This window comes from Protopterus annectens, chromosome 1.part1, assembly GCF_019279795.1.
Source record: "Protopterus annectens isolate FY-2018-M chromosome 1.part1, PAN1.0, whole genome shotgun sequence".
Taxonomy (NCBI): Eukaryota; Metazoa; Chordata; order Ceratodontiformes; family Protopteridae; genus Protopterus; species Protopterus annectens.
This window is the reverse complement of record NC_056726.1, coordinates 1853783585-1853798875: the sequence shown is the minus strand read 5'-3', so window position 1 is coordinate 1853798875 and position 15291 is coordinate 1853783585. Positions and strand designations below refer to the sequence as shown.

The window sequence follows — 15291 nt, the reverse complement described above, 5'->3', positions numbered from 1 at the left end:
CATCTGCATTGTCAATGACATGGGTGTCAAACACATAATAAAGGAAAACTGGAAGGTTCTGATGGGAAATAGGGAACTCATACAGGTAGCAGATGTAGAACCTAAGTTCAACTACAAGAAAATTAAGATCAAAAACATTTTGGAAAATGGTGGGGCACCCTTTAGCACTGACTGAAGTGAACAGTGTTTGTGGTACTTTCTCCTGTAGGAAGTGTAAACAATGTAGGTATATAAGCAATACATCTAGTACATTTATTACACATCTTAAAAAGGACTATTTGGGTTCACAGACAGTTTACCTGTGAGAGTACAAATACAGTTTATGTGGCAGTATGTGACTCTTGTCCTAGTTACTACATAGGAAAAACCATTAGATGTTTAAAGCATAGAATATATGAGCACACACTTGCTATTAAGAAAAAGGACTTTACCAATGCTTTAGCTAGGCATGCTATTCACTGTGTGAACTTTAAAAAGTTCACCTTTTCAGTCATAGATTATGCTGAAGTGGATTATATAGGGAACACCAAATTGATTTTAGAATGCAAGGTGTCATTGTGGCAGATCAGTTTGGTAGCAGCCAGAGCCTCTGGTCTGAATGAATGCATCAATATTAAAGTGTTTTTAGCACTAAAATAGCATTCAAATCTTAATATGGTAAAGTTTTTACATTAAGATATTTTTTACGAACTTTGACATTTTAAGCTGCTTGGTAAACAAGACAGTTTTTTATTTTTATGGTAGGATTCTACACCTTTAATTTAAAGTATCATGAAAGTCATGTGATGTGTGATGTAACTTATAAGAGGTGTGTTTGTGAGATGTTAACTTTTTTCTGAAGAAGTTCATGAAGACTAAATTTGAATGAAAGTACTAAAGAATGATGTTCGCTCCTTCATTCCATCTACAGCTTTTGGTTTGAGTTTCATTTTCCAGTTTGTTGTGTGCTTATAAGTTTTTGTACACCAGAAACTCAGCCAATTGCTAAAGTCAATCATTTTTTGTTTGTACTGCAATATAATTCTGGGTTGACGGTAGGATACTGCTCAGAGCTAGTGTCATACCTGCCTGGGCCACATAATCAGAGACCTCCACCATGTCGCTTTTCATGTAGTCCGGGGGGGGTGCATCTCAGGTCATTCACACCCACATGGACAATGACAGAGTCATATTTATACTTGTTGTGGAGTGACCTGAGTGCATGTTTTATGTAACAGATTCTGGTACCTGACAGACAGCTGACTGTTACTTTCTCCTTAGTCAACCTAGTGAGTGGGACATGTGTGCCTCACTATTGAATCACCTATGATTAGTGTATTGGGCAAGGTGTTTAGCCTTAGGGGCTCAGGTTGAAGGGCACACTGTGAAGGTGAGCTATGTGTCCTGTGGTTTGTACAGTGTTGTGGTGATGGAATGCATTTCTGTCTTGGAGGTCTCTGCTGTTTGGGTACATTTCTATTGAGAGCATCCATGAAGGTGGGTGTGTGGCTTTTATGTGAGAGTTGTGATAGTGGGTGTTCTGGAGGGCTATGTGTTCCATGTGGTGTGGTGCAGGTGTTGACCTCCTCCTGACCAGCTAGCCCGTTCTTGGCTGGAGAGAGAGTACAGCTTCCAGTTTGGTGATATAAGTGCATCTCTCACAAGTCTGAGTGTTGGGAGGTAAGAGAAGAGGGTTGTCGGTGTGCATGAACAGTTGCTGCACTGCCTCAGAATGCCCAAGTGCTCCAGGTTAATAGGAGAAAGCACAGGGAACTGCCCTTTAATCATGCCAGGAGGGGTGGTCATAACTACTAAGTACTGGAGCTATTTCCATGAAGAACGACTAGTGCCGATGGCACTTAGGTGCGCTACAATAATTACTACAAAAACCTGTTGAATGCAAAGCGATTAGGCTATCTGAAGTGCAAGAGAAAAAGAACGAGCAAGATCTAAGGGAAAAACTGAAGAGCAGACTTTCTGGCACCAGTAATAGATTAAGCTCCACACTGCGATGCCGAGCCAAACAAGCGCAAAAGTGATCTTTTAAACCAGAAAGTTGAAAGAGATGGAAAAGCTGCCCAAACGGCCAATAAACTACTCCTCTGTTGGTAGATAGGCTACCTAGTGCTTACCACTCCCACTAATAAGTTAGAAGGCTTCTCTCCAACACAGAAAGGCTTGGGGGGGGGGGGGCTTTTACAGAAAAGCATTTAAAACAGCAGTAAAAACAATTCAAATGCACTGCAAGCTAGCACACTTGAGTGTCTAGCAGTATTAAAGCAAATACAGTTTAAACAAATGAAATTGAATTAGAGGACTAAAAAGTGCAGTAGGCAGTAAATTAGGAGGAAAAAATCAAGATGGAGGCACTTTATCAGAAAACAATGCCAGAAAATATATAAATAATTCAGTCAAGCAAAAATGAAGACAGTGCAGAACTCTGAACAGTTAAAAAGTGCCAACAATATACTTATCAGCTCTATTATTTCTAGATTGTTTGAGAAGCACACTCAGTCAGAACACAAGGAGATTCTAGCAAGGTATTTTTTTGTAAAGTGGAAAGGGAGAAAGGAGGAACAGAAGATAATTCAAGGTTAGGAAACTAAGTGGGTTGGCCTTCTCAAATGTTCTCTCTGTATTATATAGAATAACTAATGACACTAGCCTGGGAGGAGTGCCCAGATCAAATTTACAGTAGGGGCAGGCAACTGCAAAGCCACCAAGTATAAGAACAAGATACCAAAAGGGTAAGAAAGTATTTTAGGCAGAAAGCACTACAGAAATGTTTCAGAGAAAACCAACAGCAGTGAGCCACTAAATAAAAGTTTAACACATAAAGGAGCAAGGAGACACTAGAGAATGACATTAACTGCAAACAAACCAGTTATATGATACACTCCTTGGCAATAAATCAGAACAAACAAACAGTTACTTAACAAATGGAGAAAATTTCCAGTTAATAGCTTTCACACAGTGAAACTAGCTAAAAAAGCGTTACAAACAGTGTGACAGTAAAAACCTTATTTATCAGGCTCTAAGGCAGACAATTTTAGCACAACCATGTAGATTCGTTTATAGCAATAAAATAAGTAAAAAGTATGCAGCAGACGATAAGCATTGCTATAAATGGCTAAAATAAGCAATAACTAGTAAAAATAAGCAAAGAACAGGATACTTATTGCTACATATCACAGATCAGAGTTGTAGTCAGTGCCCCTCCTCTGCTCAGCTCAATGTGTACAGATAGAAATCCTCTCAAAGTTGGGGCTTAAACACCAGGATGTACAACCTGAAACAACTTTAAAAAGCTCAAAAGAACCAATGAGTACTCCAACGTATCCAGCATATACAAATTTGACAGACATTCAAGAATGCTTTGAATTGCAAGCCTGTCAGTAAGACATAGCAAGGCTGTGCTTTTACAACCACATGAATATAAGCTTAGACTATACACTGCATGCGTACTTATGCACATACATACACAGGAAAATACAGAGACTACATTTGCTTCAACTTTCAAATAGCTATCAGTGTAACTCTACTGCAGTCAAATGTTCAGGAAAGGAATGAATGCTCCAGACATTTTAATCACAATGCAGAAAAGAAAAAAAGAAAATTCAGTTGGATGTAATCCGTACTATATAAACAGTAATTTGTGATTCCTGAAGGGTGTCAGCTAATGGGGAAAACAGTTTTAGTACAATAACAAAATTCAGTTTCAAAATTGTCTTGACATTTTATTGAAAAGTTATAAGATTTTATTCTTCTAGAATTAGGACATTTGCAACAAAATGTGTTTGCAAGATGCAACTGTCCAGAACAATGCAGTCATGTGAAATGAGGGGAAACTGATTATAAAGGTATGTCTGCATGAGTACATGCACTAATAAACACAACACTACTGCAGACCATATGACAAATAATTACCAGTGAAGGGAATAATATTTAGCAACAAGCATAAAACAAAAACAAACAAGAAAATACAATTGCCTGGGCTCAGATATTTATTCCACAAAGTTTTACAAAAAACAAGCACAAACTAAATAATATGTAATTTCACTGCTTACAAAGGCTGGAGAGCTGAGTGTGACTAGATAGCATCTCTGGCTGAGGCTAAACCAGTCCTTCAACTAATGTAAAATAACCTATGGGTGGGGACAGGAAAATACAAAAAGGACAAACTGTAAACTCTTAGCACTTCCTATAATAACCCACCCCCACTGAAATTTGTGAAATCTGACCTGCAGTATGCTAACAATCTTCTCTGAAAACTCTGGCTCTGTGTGAACATGTGACTTACACTGCACTAAACTGTAAACACAGAACTACAGCATGAAACTGATGTTCATATGCAGTGATCATGGTCTGCTGTGGAGGCGGTGGGGTGTAAAAGTACACTGATAATATGATGAATTACTTTCTACATTTATTTTATAAGGGTGAATTCTAGATTCAGACTTAGCTTGAGCTGTAAGCAGATGTTTTTGTAAGCATGAAGGCTTTAAAAATAAAAGACAAAATGATGAAAGCCATGAAAATGCTACTTACAACTGCAAAGATATTAGCTTGTTTGTTTTCCACTGGCAAATATTCAGTGGAGTCAAGATGTCTGCAGTTGAGGACAGCTGTGTATTTTTTTAGGTGAAATTTACAGAGAGACGTATTGGTGAGAACATTTCCATGGAGACAAGCTATCTGTAGGTGCAAGCAGTTAATCTTGACAATTCTGAGTAATTTTTGCTAAGAGGAATGCAAATTTAAATGTACAACAGCAAGCAGTTCAGTCTGTAACTATGGGAAGTGAATAATAAATAAAAAGTTTACTAACCGCCTTAATACTTTAATGCAATTAATAGAAAATTGTGCAATTTAATTGTACTTAAAGATAGCCAGTGCACTTTTTATTAGGGCTAAACGTTAATGTTTTAGCATGCAAGTTGTTTTTCATATCTGGGTCAGGAAGAGAGATAAAAGAACAAACAACAATCTGTATTAGTGACAGCACAGGCTGTAGTATGTGCTTCAGCATGGATAACCTTAAATTTAAGTTAGATAATGTCTGCAGTTACAGTCCATCTGAGGCAACTATTCCCTTCTGAAGGGTTAAACTTCATTCATGTTTTGAAGATGTACATAGTATTTTGTGTTTGTTTCAAGTTAATAGAGAATGGAGGTGATTTGTATTTAGTTTTTTTGTTTGAGGGTTTTCATTAAAAGAAAAAAAAAAAAGTCTTAAAAAATGAGACAGGTTCAAATGGAGATGAGAAGTAATAACTGTACAAAAGCTCAGCCTGTCAAACATTAATACATGCATGTAACAAATGCTGGAAATACGCATTCAAAGAACTATCCTGTATAATGGGTAGGAACTATAGCCTTTTATCATTATGGCTATGCTGACCATATTATCCTGGAATATGAATGGCCTTACAGTTATAGATAAAAAGGAAAGAGTATTGAATATTAAAAATGCAGAGTGCAAATAGCAATGCTGCAGGAGATGCATTTGGAAACAAACAAGCATGTGAATTTGACAGAGGATTTCAGAATGGATATTCAGCAGAAAGTAGGGCCCTATGGGGGGGCTGCTGAAAAGGGAAGAGGGTTACAATGGCATGTATTTATATTCCATCCAAAACTGCTATTATGGAGCTCAAGAAAATTTTGGGAGAAATAATCAGATTTCAGCAGGGAAAATTATTTTAGATGAGGACTGGAATATTATTTGCAATAGTGAGGATGTAGTAGTGGGACCTAGAAAGGACAATATAACTAAAGAGGGCATATTTCTGAAGAAATGTATGAAAATATTTGGTATGGAAGATGTTAATTCAGTGGCAGGACTCAGTCAGAACTTGCATATTATTCCCCAATGTACAATAACTGGGCACATTAGACATTATATTTCACAGGAATATGTGCATTTAAGCGAAAGCTTAGACACACATCCAATAACTACTAATTACATATCAACAAAAAAACTACGATAAAAATGCAGGGTTGAAACAAAAATAAGACACTGGCTCCTTTCACTTATCTGTTAACACCAAAATTTAAGGAATGGGTAGTGGAAATTTTAGAGTTATTAGGGAAGATCAAAATATCTTCAGAAGTTATAGCTAGTGACTGGGATAAAATGAAAATGGAGTCTAAAAATAGGGTAGAAATAATGGTTAAGAAGTCATACAAATTACTTAGAGGGGCTGAAAAAGGTTCAAGTGTTGCAGAATAAGGGGACTCACAGAATAAGAGCCGGAGCAAATGCAGACTACTAAACAGAAAATAAGGGAGTATCTGGATATGCATGAGTTTAGAAGGATTGCAAGTAAGCAACTATTTTTCATAACTTCAGAGCAAAAAAACTTTTAGCATTAGGACACAGGCAACAGAACCCCGAAAGGGTTGTTGCCAAACTTAGAAAACTTATAACAAGAAAAATAATCAAATATGCTGTAGAGGTTAGAGATATTCTGGAAAATTTATGAAAGTTTATATAAACAAAGAAATGTGAAAATCAAGAAAGAGTACAAAAGCCTTCTGTGCGGAGTCTGCATGTCATCCCTGTGGTTGCGTGGGTTTCTTCCGGGTGCTCCGGTTTTCTCCCACATCCCAAAGACATGCAGTAGGTGAACTGAACACTCTAAATTGGCCCTAGGTGTGAGTGTGTGCATGTGTGTGCCTTTTGTGGAAGGCTGGGCACCGGGCTGGCAACTCGACACCGTAAAACTCCACTGCCAATCATGAGCGGACAGATGATCCACTGTGGCAAACCCTAACCGGGAAAAAGCCAAAAGAAGAAGAAGAAAGAAAGAGTACAAATGGAAAGATTTACGGAAGACTTAAATTACGCCAAGGTTAGCGGTAGATGAAACTAAAAAGATAGGAGGTGATGAGACAGAAACAATGATGTATAATTTTTTGGAAAGTTTCTAGGAATAGAAGGCATTCCTGTAGAAGTTGGAAATTAGGAAGGAAAATATGATACAGATCTGGAAGCTTTTGTTTAACAGTATTTTAAAAGGAGAGGAAGCACCAACAATTTGGAATAAAGCTGTAGTGGCTGTGTTACCTAAAGATGGCAAAGACCTTTCAGGCCCAGCTTCATATAGACCCATTTAAATTTTAAACCACGAGTATAAAGTGTTTATGTCTACACTTGCTAAAAGAATGGCAAAGGTGTCAAAATGTATAGATTATCGATCAGTGTGGTTTTCTAGAGGGAGGCAAACATAACAATGAAGACCCAGAGGGACACACAGAATGTAAGAAAATACATCTGTTGTTGCTGGGTCTTGTTGCCGAGAAAGCATTTGACAGAGTAAGCTAGGAATTTATGAGTAGGACACTGGAAGCATGTGCATTCCCTGATAAAATAATGTTAATTAGAAGGAAACATGAATGATCAGAGGCAAGAATTAAAGTGGGATGGTTCCTCTCAGGTAAGCTGTGTTTGAACAGAGGAACTACGTAGGGGTGTCCTCTTTCCCCTTTGTTATTTGCTTTATATTTAGACAGATTGGGAAAAAAATAAGGGACTCAGAAATACAAGGATATAATTGGTTTGGTAATCAAGAACATTTGGCTTTATAGGTTCATAGGTGCATATATGTTTACTAGGCTAACCACCAGAGCCTTTTAAAGCCTAGCCATACATCCCAAAATCTCTGAAAAGTTCTCATACCCTTGATAAGTGTAAGCAGGGGCTTGTGACATGAAACATTTACAAAGAGAGGCCTGGGAGATAAACCATTTACAGGCTGCCTGTATCCACTGGAGACACAGGTACCAAACCAGGGATGAATTTCCTGTTCCCCATCTAACTGTGCAAGTTACACTTGAATTGGGTTAGGAAGGAACTCAGCTTCACATGGATGAGGAGCCTGCTCCAGATGAAGAGTAGTCTCTAGGATACATACATGTGGTCTCACCAGCAGGTCCTATTTATATCACAGGCAAAGTTTAAGGCTTTAAAACAGTTAATTCTGGTGCTGTTTGCTTTGTGGATATGCAGGGGGTCCATCAAGGAAGGGTCTGACAATGCCTTGTATGCAAGGCATACATCTCCCCAAAATAGCCTATTGGAGACAGAATACAGGGACAGGGCCTTGAGGCAGCCTGAATAACACACGTTACTTAACACCCTGTATTCTTTTAGTGAGGAACCTCTGTGGGCATTCCATTTGTTGGATATGTCTGGTTAGGTACATACCAGAGACAGCATTGTACTTAATGACAGGTCTGATGAATGCCAAATACAGTGGAACAATGACTTCCTTGGACCTAGATGCCATATTTTTGTTTATTAAGCTGCACAACATAGATTTTCTCACTACTGTAGACACATGATGGTCAAAGTATAAATTACTGACACTGACTACTGGATTAACTCTTAGGGGTTCGCTGTCAATATGATAGTTACCAGGGATGAATGACTTCCCAAAGGATACTACTACACATTCCTTGGCAAAAGTTTTAGTCAATGACTCTGACCCCAGTTATTTGTCTAAGTCAGCTCTTCCTAGAGACCATTTCTGTCAGTGGGGGATTCTATGATTGCTCCTAATTTGCAATCATCTGCAAATTTAGTCAGCCAGAGGCCAATGACACTGGCCTTGATTTCAGAGAAGTAAATGCCAAAAAGGAGCAGTTTCAGGACTGATCCCTAAGGCACTCCTCTTGTGACTAGCTTCTTTGTAAAGGTGGCCTCCCCAATTCTACCTTCCTGAGTCATGTCTATGAGCTAGTTGGCTATCCACCAGGTGACATAAGGATTTATACCCAACCTCTAGAGTTTTTCAACAATGCCCAAGTGGGGTACTGTGTTAAATGCCTTGGGCCAGATCAAGGTAGGCAGTGTGAACCATTTTGCCCTCATTCATTGCTTAAGTGACCTTCTCAAAGAAGTCCACTAAGTTGAGAAGGTATGACCTGCCCTTCACAAAACCAAATTGGGTTAGGTCCAGTGTCTATAGGTTTCCTATATCATAAATGATCATTTGCATGGTAATTCTTTCCATGGCTTTGCATATGAAACTTACGGATGTGTACTTTCCAAGGTCTGTAGATGGCCCACCTCTGTGCACAGGAACTACTGTGGCTGTTCTCCATTCGTGAGGCATGAAGCCTGTTTGGAGGCTACAGTTAAACAGCAATTCCAGATGGCCTGATCATTGTTCAGGCTACATAGAAGGCATCCTGGGATGCTATCTGGGCCAAATAATGTAGTGTTTTTGGCCTTAGAGAGAGCAATAAGGACCTATTCCATAGTGACAGTAGAGGGAACTATATTTGATGGTATTTCCTGAGGGAAGGTTGAGAAGGAAAGAGGGGTAAAGTTGTAGCCGAATTTGTCGACCAATAGGTTTGCTAGATCTTCTGGCTCAGTATAGGTGGCTCCATTATCAATGAGCTCTGCACCCAACTGTGTACTGCCTTGGACTTTCTAGACATAGCTAAAGAATACCTTATGATTGTCATTGGCCTGGGATCCAAATTTACCTTTTGGATGCTACATTTCCCAATTTTTGCTATGACTTTCTTTCCATTATACAGCCTGCTGATGTTGTGATTCCACCAGGGTGGCTTGTTCTTCGAGTTAGTTCTGTACTTCCTCCTGGTGGGTACAGCTGTCTATGCAGCTAATAACATGCTTGTATAGGGATTCTGTGAACAGTTCTGCGTAGGCAGCAGTGTTCTCAGAATTTATGGGGACTTGAAATTTTGCCAGGTTATCACTTAATAGTAGGAAGTTAGGCTTAAGAGTACGCAACATCAGGGGAGTATATTTCCATAAGAACAAGATACCCAAAAAATATAAGAAATGGAACAGAGGTCGAACTACAACTTTGAAAACTGAAATAAACAAGCTGGACAAACAGATTAAGCATAGTGTTAGACGATGAAAAATTTGAAGAAAATGTATATAAAGATATTGAGCATAATAGGAATCTTTTTTATAGATACATAAGATGTGGAAGGAGTAAAGATACACAAATTGATAAACTGTGTGCAGATTCTAAAATTTATTCTCAGAGACAACATATTATAGCTATATTTACAAAATCTTATGCAAAACAGTTTGGTTCCACAAAAAGGGTGGTAAGTTGTCCTAGTGAGCCAGGTAACCCCAGATACTGGAATCAAATTACATTATATTGAAAAAGAACTGTGCAAACTGGATCCAAACAAAGCACAGGGAGGGGACGGAATAAGTAACAATGATCTGAGAACACTTCAGTAAGAACCTACACTACCATTATATCTATTATTCACTAGATCATATAAATATGGGGAGATTCCTCAGGATTGGAAACATGCACTTATTAAAGCTGTCTTTAAGGAAAGGTGAGAAGGACAAACCCAGAATCATATAGACCCTTTAGTCTACTTTCATGTTGTGGAAAAATAATGGAAAAGGTAATACTGGATAAGTTACTGTCAGAACTGAATAGGTTGGGACTTGAAACCATGTATCAGCATGCATATGTTGAAAATAGATCTATTACCACATGTAACATGATGTTCTATAACAATATAATAACAGCTATGAATGAAAAATTGTGCTGTGATGGGATTTATATAAATTTAACTTCAGCATTTGACAGGGTCATACACAAAACACTGATCAATAAATTAGTATAACTGCCTTTCCTCCCAGGGCTTGATCTCAGAGTACAGGCAAAGGGACAGGGATATGGGAATTTTAAGTGAAAGACCTGCTCTGGTAGGAATGTTTGCATAGGTATTTCTATACCCCAGGCAGACTTTAAATATTTTTTCCTCAGGTAGATAGCAAACATTGCAGGTGTGATGGAAAAGAAAGAGGTAACTGGGAACATATGGTTTGGGAGTGTAATGAGTTGGCAGATTTTAAAAGTTCCTTACAGAATAACATATCAGAAATGTTAGGTGAGAAAATGGCTGTAAGTAAAGATATGATTCTTTTGAGTTGGGATATAGGATCTGAATCACCTAGACATAGCAAGACCTTATTAAGTTTAATTCTGTTGGCTGCCCAAAAAGCAATTACTAGAAAATGGAAATCAAAATCTACACCAACTGTATTTCAGATGTTGAACATTATAAATGAGATAAAACTGGAAGAGGAATCTTTAAAAAAGGGATGGAGCAAATTACACAGAAGTAAATGGAAATTGTGGGAACAATAAATGCATAATAATGTTCAGGAGGAGTAGCAAGGTTTATGGGAAGGCAGGAATTCAGTAATTTTTTGAAATGGACTAATGATAGTAGCAAAGAAAACATATGTGATTTATTTTGTATTTAAATGGAAAAACGTTAAAATGGTTTACTTTCATTTCTGTTAATGTATGTTTGCTTATGTCTTAAGTGATAATTTAATACACAGACATATGTGCATTATGCCCCCAATGCCATAGCTGCCAGCAAACTGTACTTTCTTTAGCACAATTTGCAGTGATTGTTTAAAGACACACCATCATAGTTTGCACGAATGACTGAGGGTGGGCAGTGCTGACTTGATATGGCTGTCAGTTAAGCATGATAGTGGTTTTTGAATGTCACCGTTATTCTTTGAAAACTAAACATTTTATGAAGATTTAAGTAAATTAATTTGAAATTGTAATATGAGACATTTACTTAATGAGAGTGAAACAGTACACAAACATATCCAGCAAGGGGGCTGCCATCCACCTTTCCGGCTATACACAATTTTAAATTCCACTGCCTGGGAGTTCTATGGTGTGTGTGTGGGGGGGGGGGGGGCAAAGACCCTCAAGTGACATTAAGCTGTTTTCTTTTTAATATCTCATTTCATTAAGAACAACTTAAAATTATCAAATTAAATTTACACATTACAATTAAAATATCCACCCACGTCACACTGGTGGCAGGGCTTGCTACTGCTTATTCTTGTGTGTCCTAATATAAACAATCACCCAATTTGTAAAGGGGTGTGGTGCCTTATCCCACTCCACAAGGGGGGATCCACCTTGGATCCTGGGAACTACCGTCCCATCAGTCTAACGAGCCTGATCTGCAAGGGCATGGAATGCATTATCATGGAACTTATAAACAAAGACATTGGCAACCTTCAAACACTGGACCCCACCCAGTTTGGGTTTGGGAAGGGCCGATCTTGTCTCTTGAACCTGACGGACTTCTTCGTCTCCACAGCTGAGGACGAGGGTAAGGTGGTCTATGCAGCCTATCTGGACCTCGCCAAGGCCTTCGACACCATCCCCCACTCTGGAATCACAGATAAACTTACTAAGCTGGGCATAAATTCCTACGTCACTCGATCGGTTGCCAACTGGCTTACTGAATCGGTCTCCACAGCTGTGGATGAGGGTAAGGCGGTCCACACAGCCTATCTGGACCTCGCCAAGGCCTTTGACACCATGCCCCACTCGATCGGTTGCCAACTGGCTTACTGAATCGGTCTCCACAGCTGTGGATGAGGGTAAGGCGGTCCACACAGCCTATCTGGACCTCGCCAAGGCCTTTGACACCATGCCCCACTCTGGAATCATAGATAAACTTACTAAGCTGGGCATAAATTCCTACGTCACTCGATGGGTTGCAAACTGGCTTACTGACAGAACCCAGACTGTAAAAGTAGCTGACTCCATATCCAGCTCCAGACAAGTGAAATACCTCAGGGTTCAGTCCTGAGACCGCTCTTGCTTGGCATCTACATCTCTGAAGTACAAGCCAACACTAAGGGACTCTGGCTAACAAAGTTCGCAGATGACTGCAAACTGGGAGCCATTATTGAATCCCCAAATAATGTAGCTATTCTACAAAAGGGCCTTACAGAAACAGATGCTTGGTGCTAGAGCCATGGGCTCAAGCTTAATGACAAGAAATGTACAGTTATCCCCTTTGGGAAAAAAAACATGTACCCATGAATTACCACATAGGTGGCAGTACACTAAACACTGAAAGTGTGATGAGAGACTTAGGGACACAGGTGGACAGTGGTCTCACCTTTGATAACCACATTGCCACAACAGTCAGGAAGTCCTATGTGGCACACCTCATCACCAAGGGCTTTTCATCCAGGAAAAAAGGAGGTCGTAGTCCCACTGTACTCATCCCTCATTAGAACCATTATAAAGTACAACGCCCCATTTGGTATGTACCTCACACATTTGCAACAGCTGGAAAGGCCGCAGAAATACCTCACTAAAAGAATCACAGGCCTAAAGCAGATGCCCTATGCTGACCATCTAAAAAAATTCCAGCTATACTCTGTGGCATATCGTCTACTCAGAGGCGATCTCTGCTTAACTTACAAGGCCATGTCAAACCCTGAGCTGTTGGACATGCTCCACTTAATCCCAATCCCTCAGAGCCACATACTCCAGGGATCTAAACCTTGTCATCACAATGAACAAAACATGCTGGAGGGATAGGTTTCTGACCCAGAGACTCCCCATACTCTGGAATAGACTGCCCGTACATGTTAAGCAGAGCGCCTCCTTGGCCCTCTTCAAAAGGAACCTTAACGATTGGATGGAAGATAGGAAATTCACCCTGGGGATCATGTCAGTCTCCCTGCTAGACAGGGGTCCATGGAAGTAAATATTGTGGGAAGAAATATCCAGGGAATTGTTATGACTAGGCTTGTATAGGCCCTAGGGCTGATAGCCTAGTACGAACTTATGAACCCTGCTTAACCCCAGCATTGTTCTTAGGAAAGTTAAGAGTAGGTGTTAGTCTCCCTTTACACACAGTATTATTGTAAATACAAGCTAGAGAAACTATACATGAATTTTACACACATTATTACTGTAAATACAAGTAGCCTATGTCACATAAGCCTACTGAACTTTTCTTATAGGATAATGTAGATTTCACACAAATTATTAACTTGTCCGCACGTTTTTACAATTCTTCATTCTGTAACCCCTGAGGCTTGTTTGAAAGCTATAATACAACGTCCGCAAACATCCGAGGTCTGTCTTGAAAGACAATACAAGTAAAGAATCTACAAATCTATGCGCAAGTACCATGTGTTTTCTGACTGGTTCATCACAGCGAAGATGACAGGTGAGGAAATGGAAACTCAACTTCCTTCTAAAAATCCATTTGCTATATTATTGAACTTGGTCCGTAGAGGGCAGCACTTATCAGCCACCATCCAGCAAGACTGTCAACAAATAACTCACCTACTGGCCTGGGTATTAACCGTAGGCAATTACAGCGGAAATTTTCAACTGCTTTAAGAGTTACTCACCCCTGTCGCCTTCTTTGTGGGTTTCACCCGAGCAAATATCTGAATTGCTTGTTTTACCATGATGAGAACTTTTGCAAAAGTACCACTGTTAATTCTGCAATTTATACCAGTTAAGAAATCAGCAATCGCAGTAACTAAGGTAACTCGATAAACTACCCATAATACTTCCAGCGAAAATGGGCGTAATCTTGAAAACGTGCGGTACAGCGCGTCTGTCCATTGGATACTGGGAGGAGCAGAAACTTGGTGGATAAATGAAAAACTTAACGAATAATTCAACGTGCAGCAGGGAAGCTAGAACGGTTACTATGGAAACGACACATAACCACGAGGAAATTTAGATTCTCTAAAACGTTGATCGGATAGTTACGTAATATGAATTTCATAAGAGTATCATTTCTACTTTGTCATTGTGCCTTTTCGTGTAAATCCGATGTACTAACTACATGGGCATTGCGCAGATAGCAACGTTTACGTGTAGCTCTCAACTGTCCAGATTTTCGCAGAATGTCTAGATTTTTTACTCATATGTTTGGTCTGCTTCTCATTAAAAGTTGTAGTTTTCTGGCGAATCGTTGACAAATTATTGAGGAATGAAGTCAGAAAATAATGACAGACGTGCGACTTTCAGACATACATTTCAGCTGTACAGATTTTCGCAGAATGTCCAGATTTTTGCCTCATAATTTTGGTTTGTTCCTCATAAAATGTGTGGTTTTCTGACAAATCGCTGAGATTATCTGAGGACTGAAGTCACCAAATAATAACATACATTTGAGTTTCAGGCTTCAAATCCTTCAGAAAAATGCATGTTAACAAAAATCATGTTACTCTAGCAACTTTCTAAGTTAAAAGGAGCAATATTTAAAGTCTATCCCTATTTTGCCCCCCCCCCCCCCATTTTGTCAGACATTGTCTAGAGTTATTGCACGAAGAGGTTGAAATGTATTCTTTCAGACTTCATTTCCTTTAGAAAATTCAAGGTAATGGAAAACCTGTTATTGTATCGACATTCAACGTTTTAAGAGCAATATATAAAAATTGACCCAATTTTTGGGCACCCTCCCGTTATCTGTGGCTTTCTCCAGATT

The 15291-nt window shown here is 39.2% G+C and overlaps 1 protein-coding gene across 1 annotated transcript in view; it reads right to left on the bottom strand.

Moving 5' to 3' along the window:
* Nucleotides 1-14375, bottom strand: part of KIF6 (kinesin family member 6) — a 4303753-nt gene extending 4289378 nt beyond the window's left edge. The window contains exon 1 of the mRNA XM_044084863.1: nucleotides 14201-14375. Within this exon, the coding sequence (XP_043940798.1) occupies nucleotides 14201-14260 (60 nt within the window). The 5' untranslated portion in view covers nucleotides 14261-14375. The remainder of the gene's footprint in view (nucleotides 1-14200) is intronic.
* Between the last annotated feature and the right edge of the window lie 916 nt (nucleotides 14376-15291).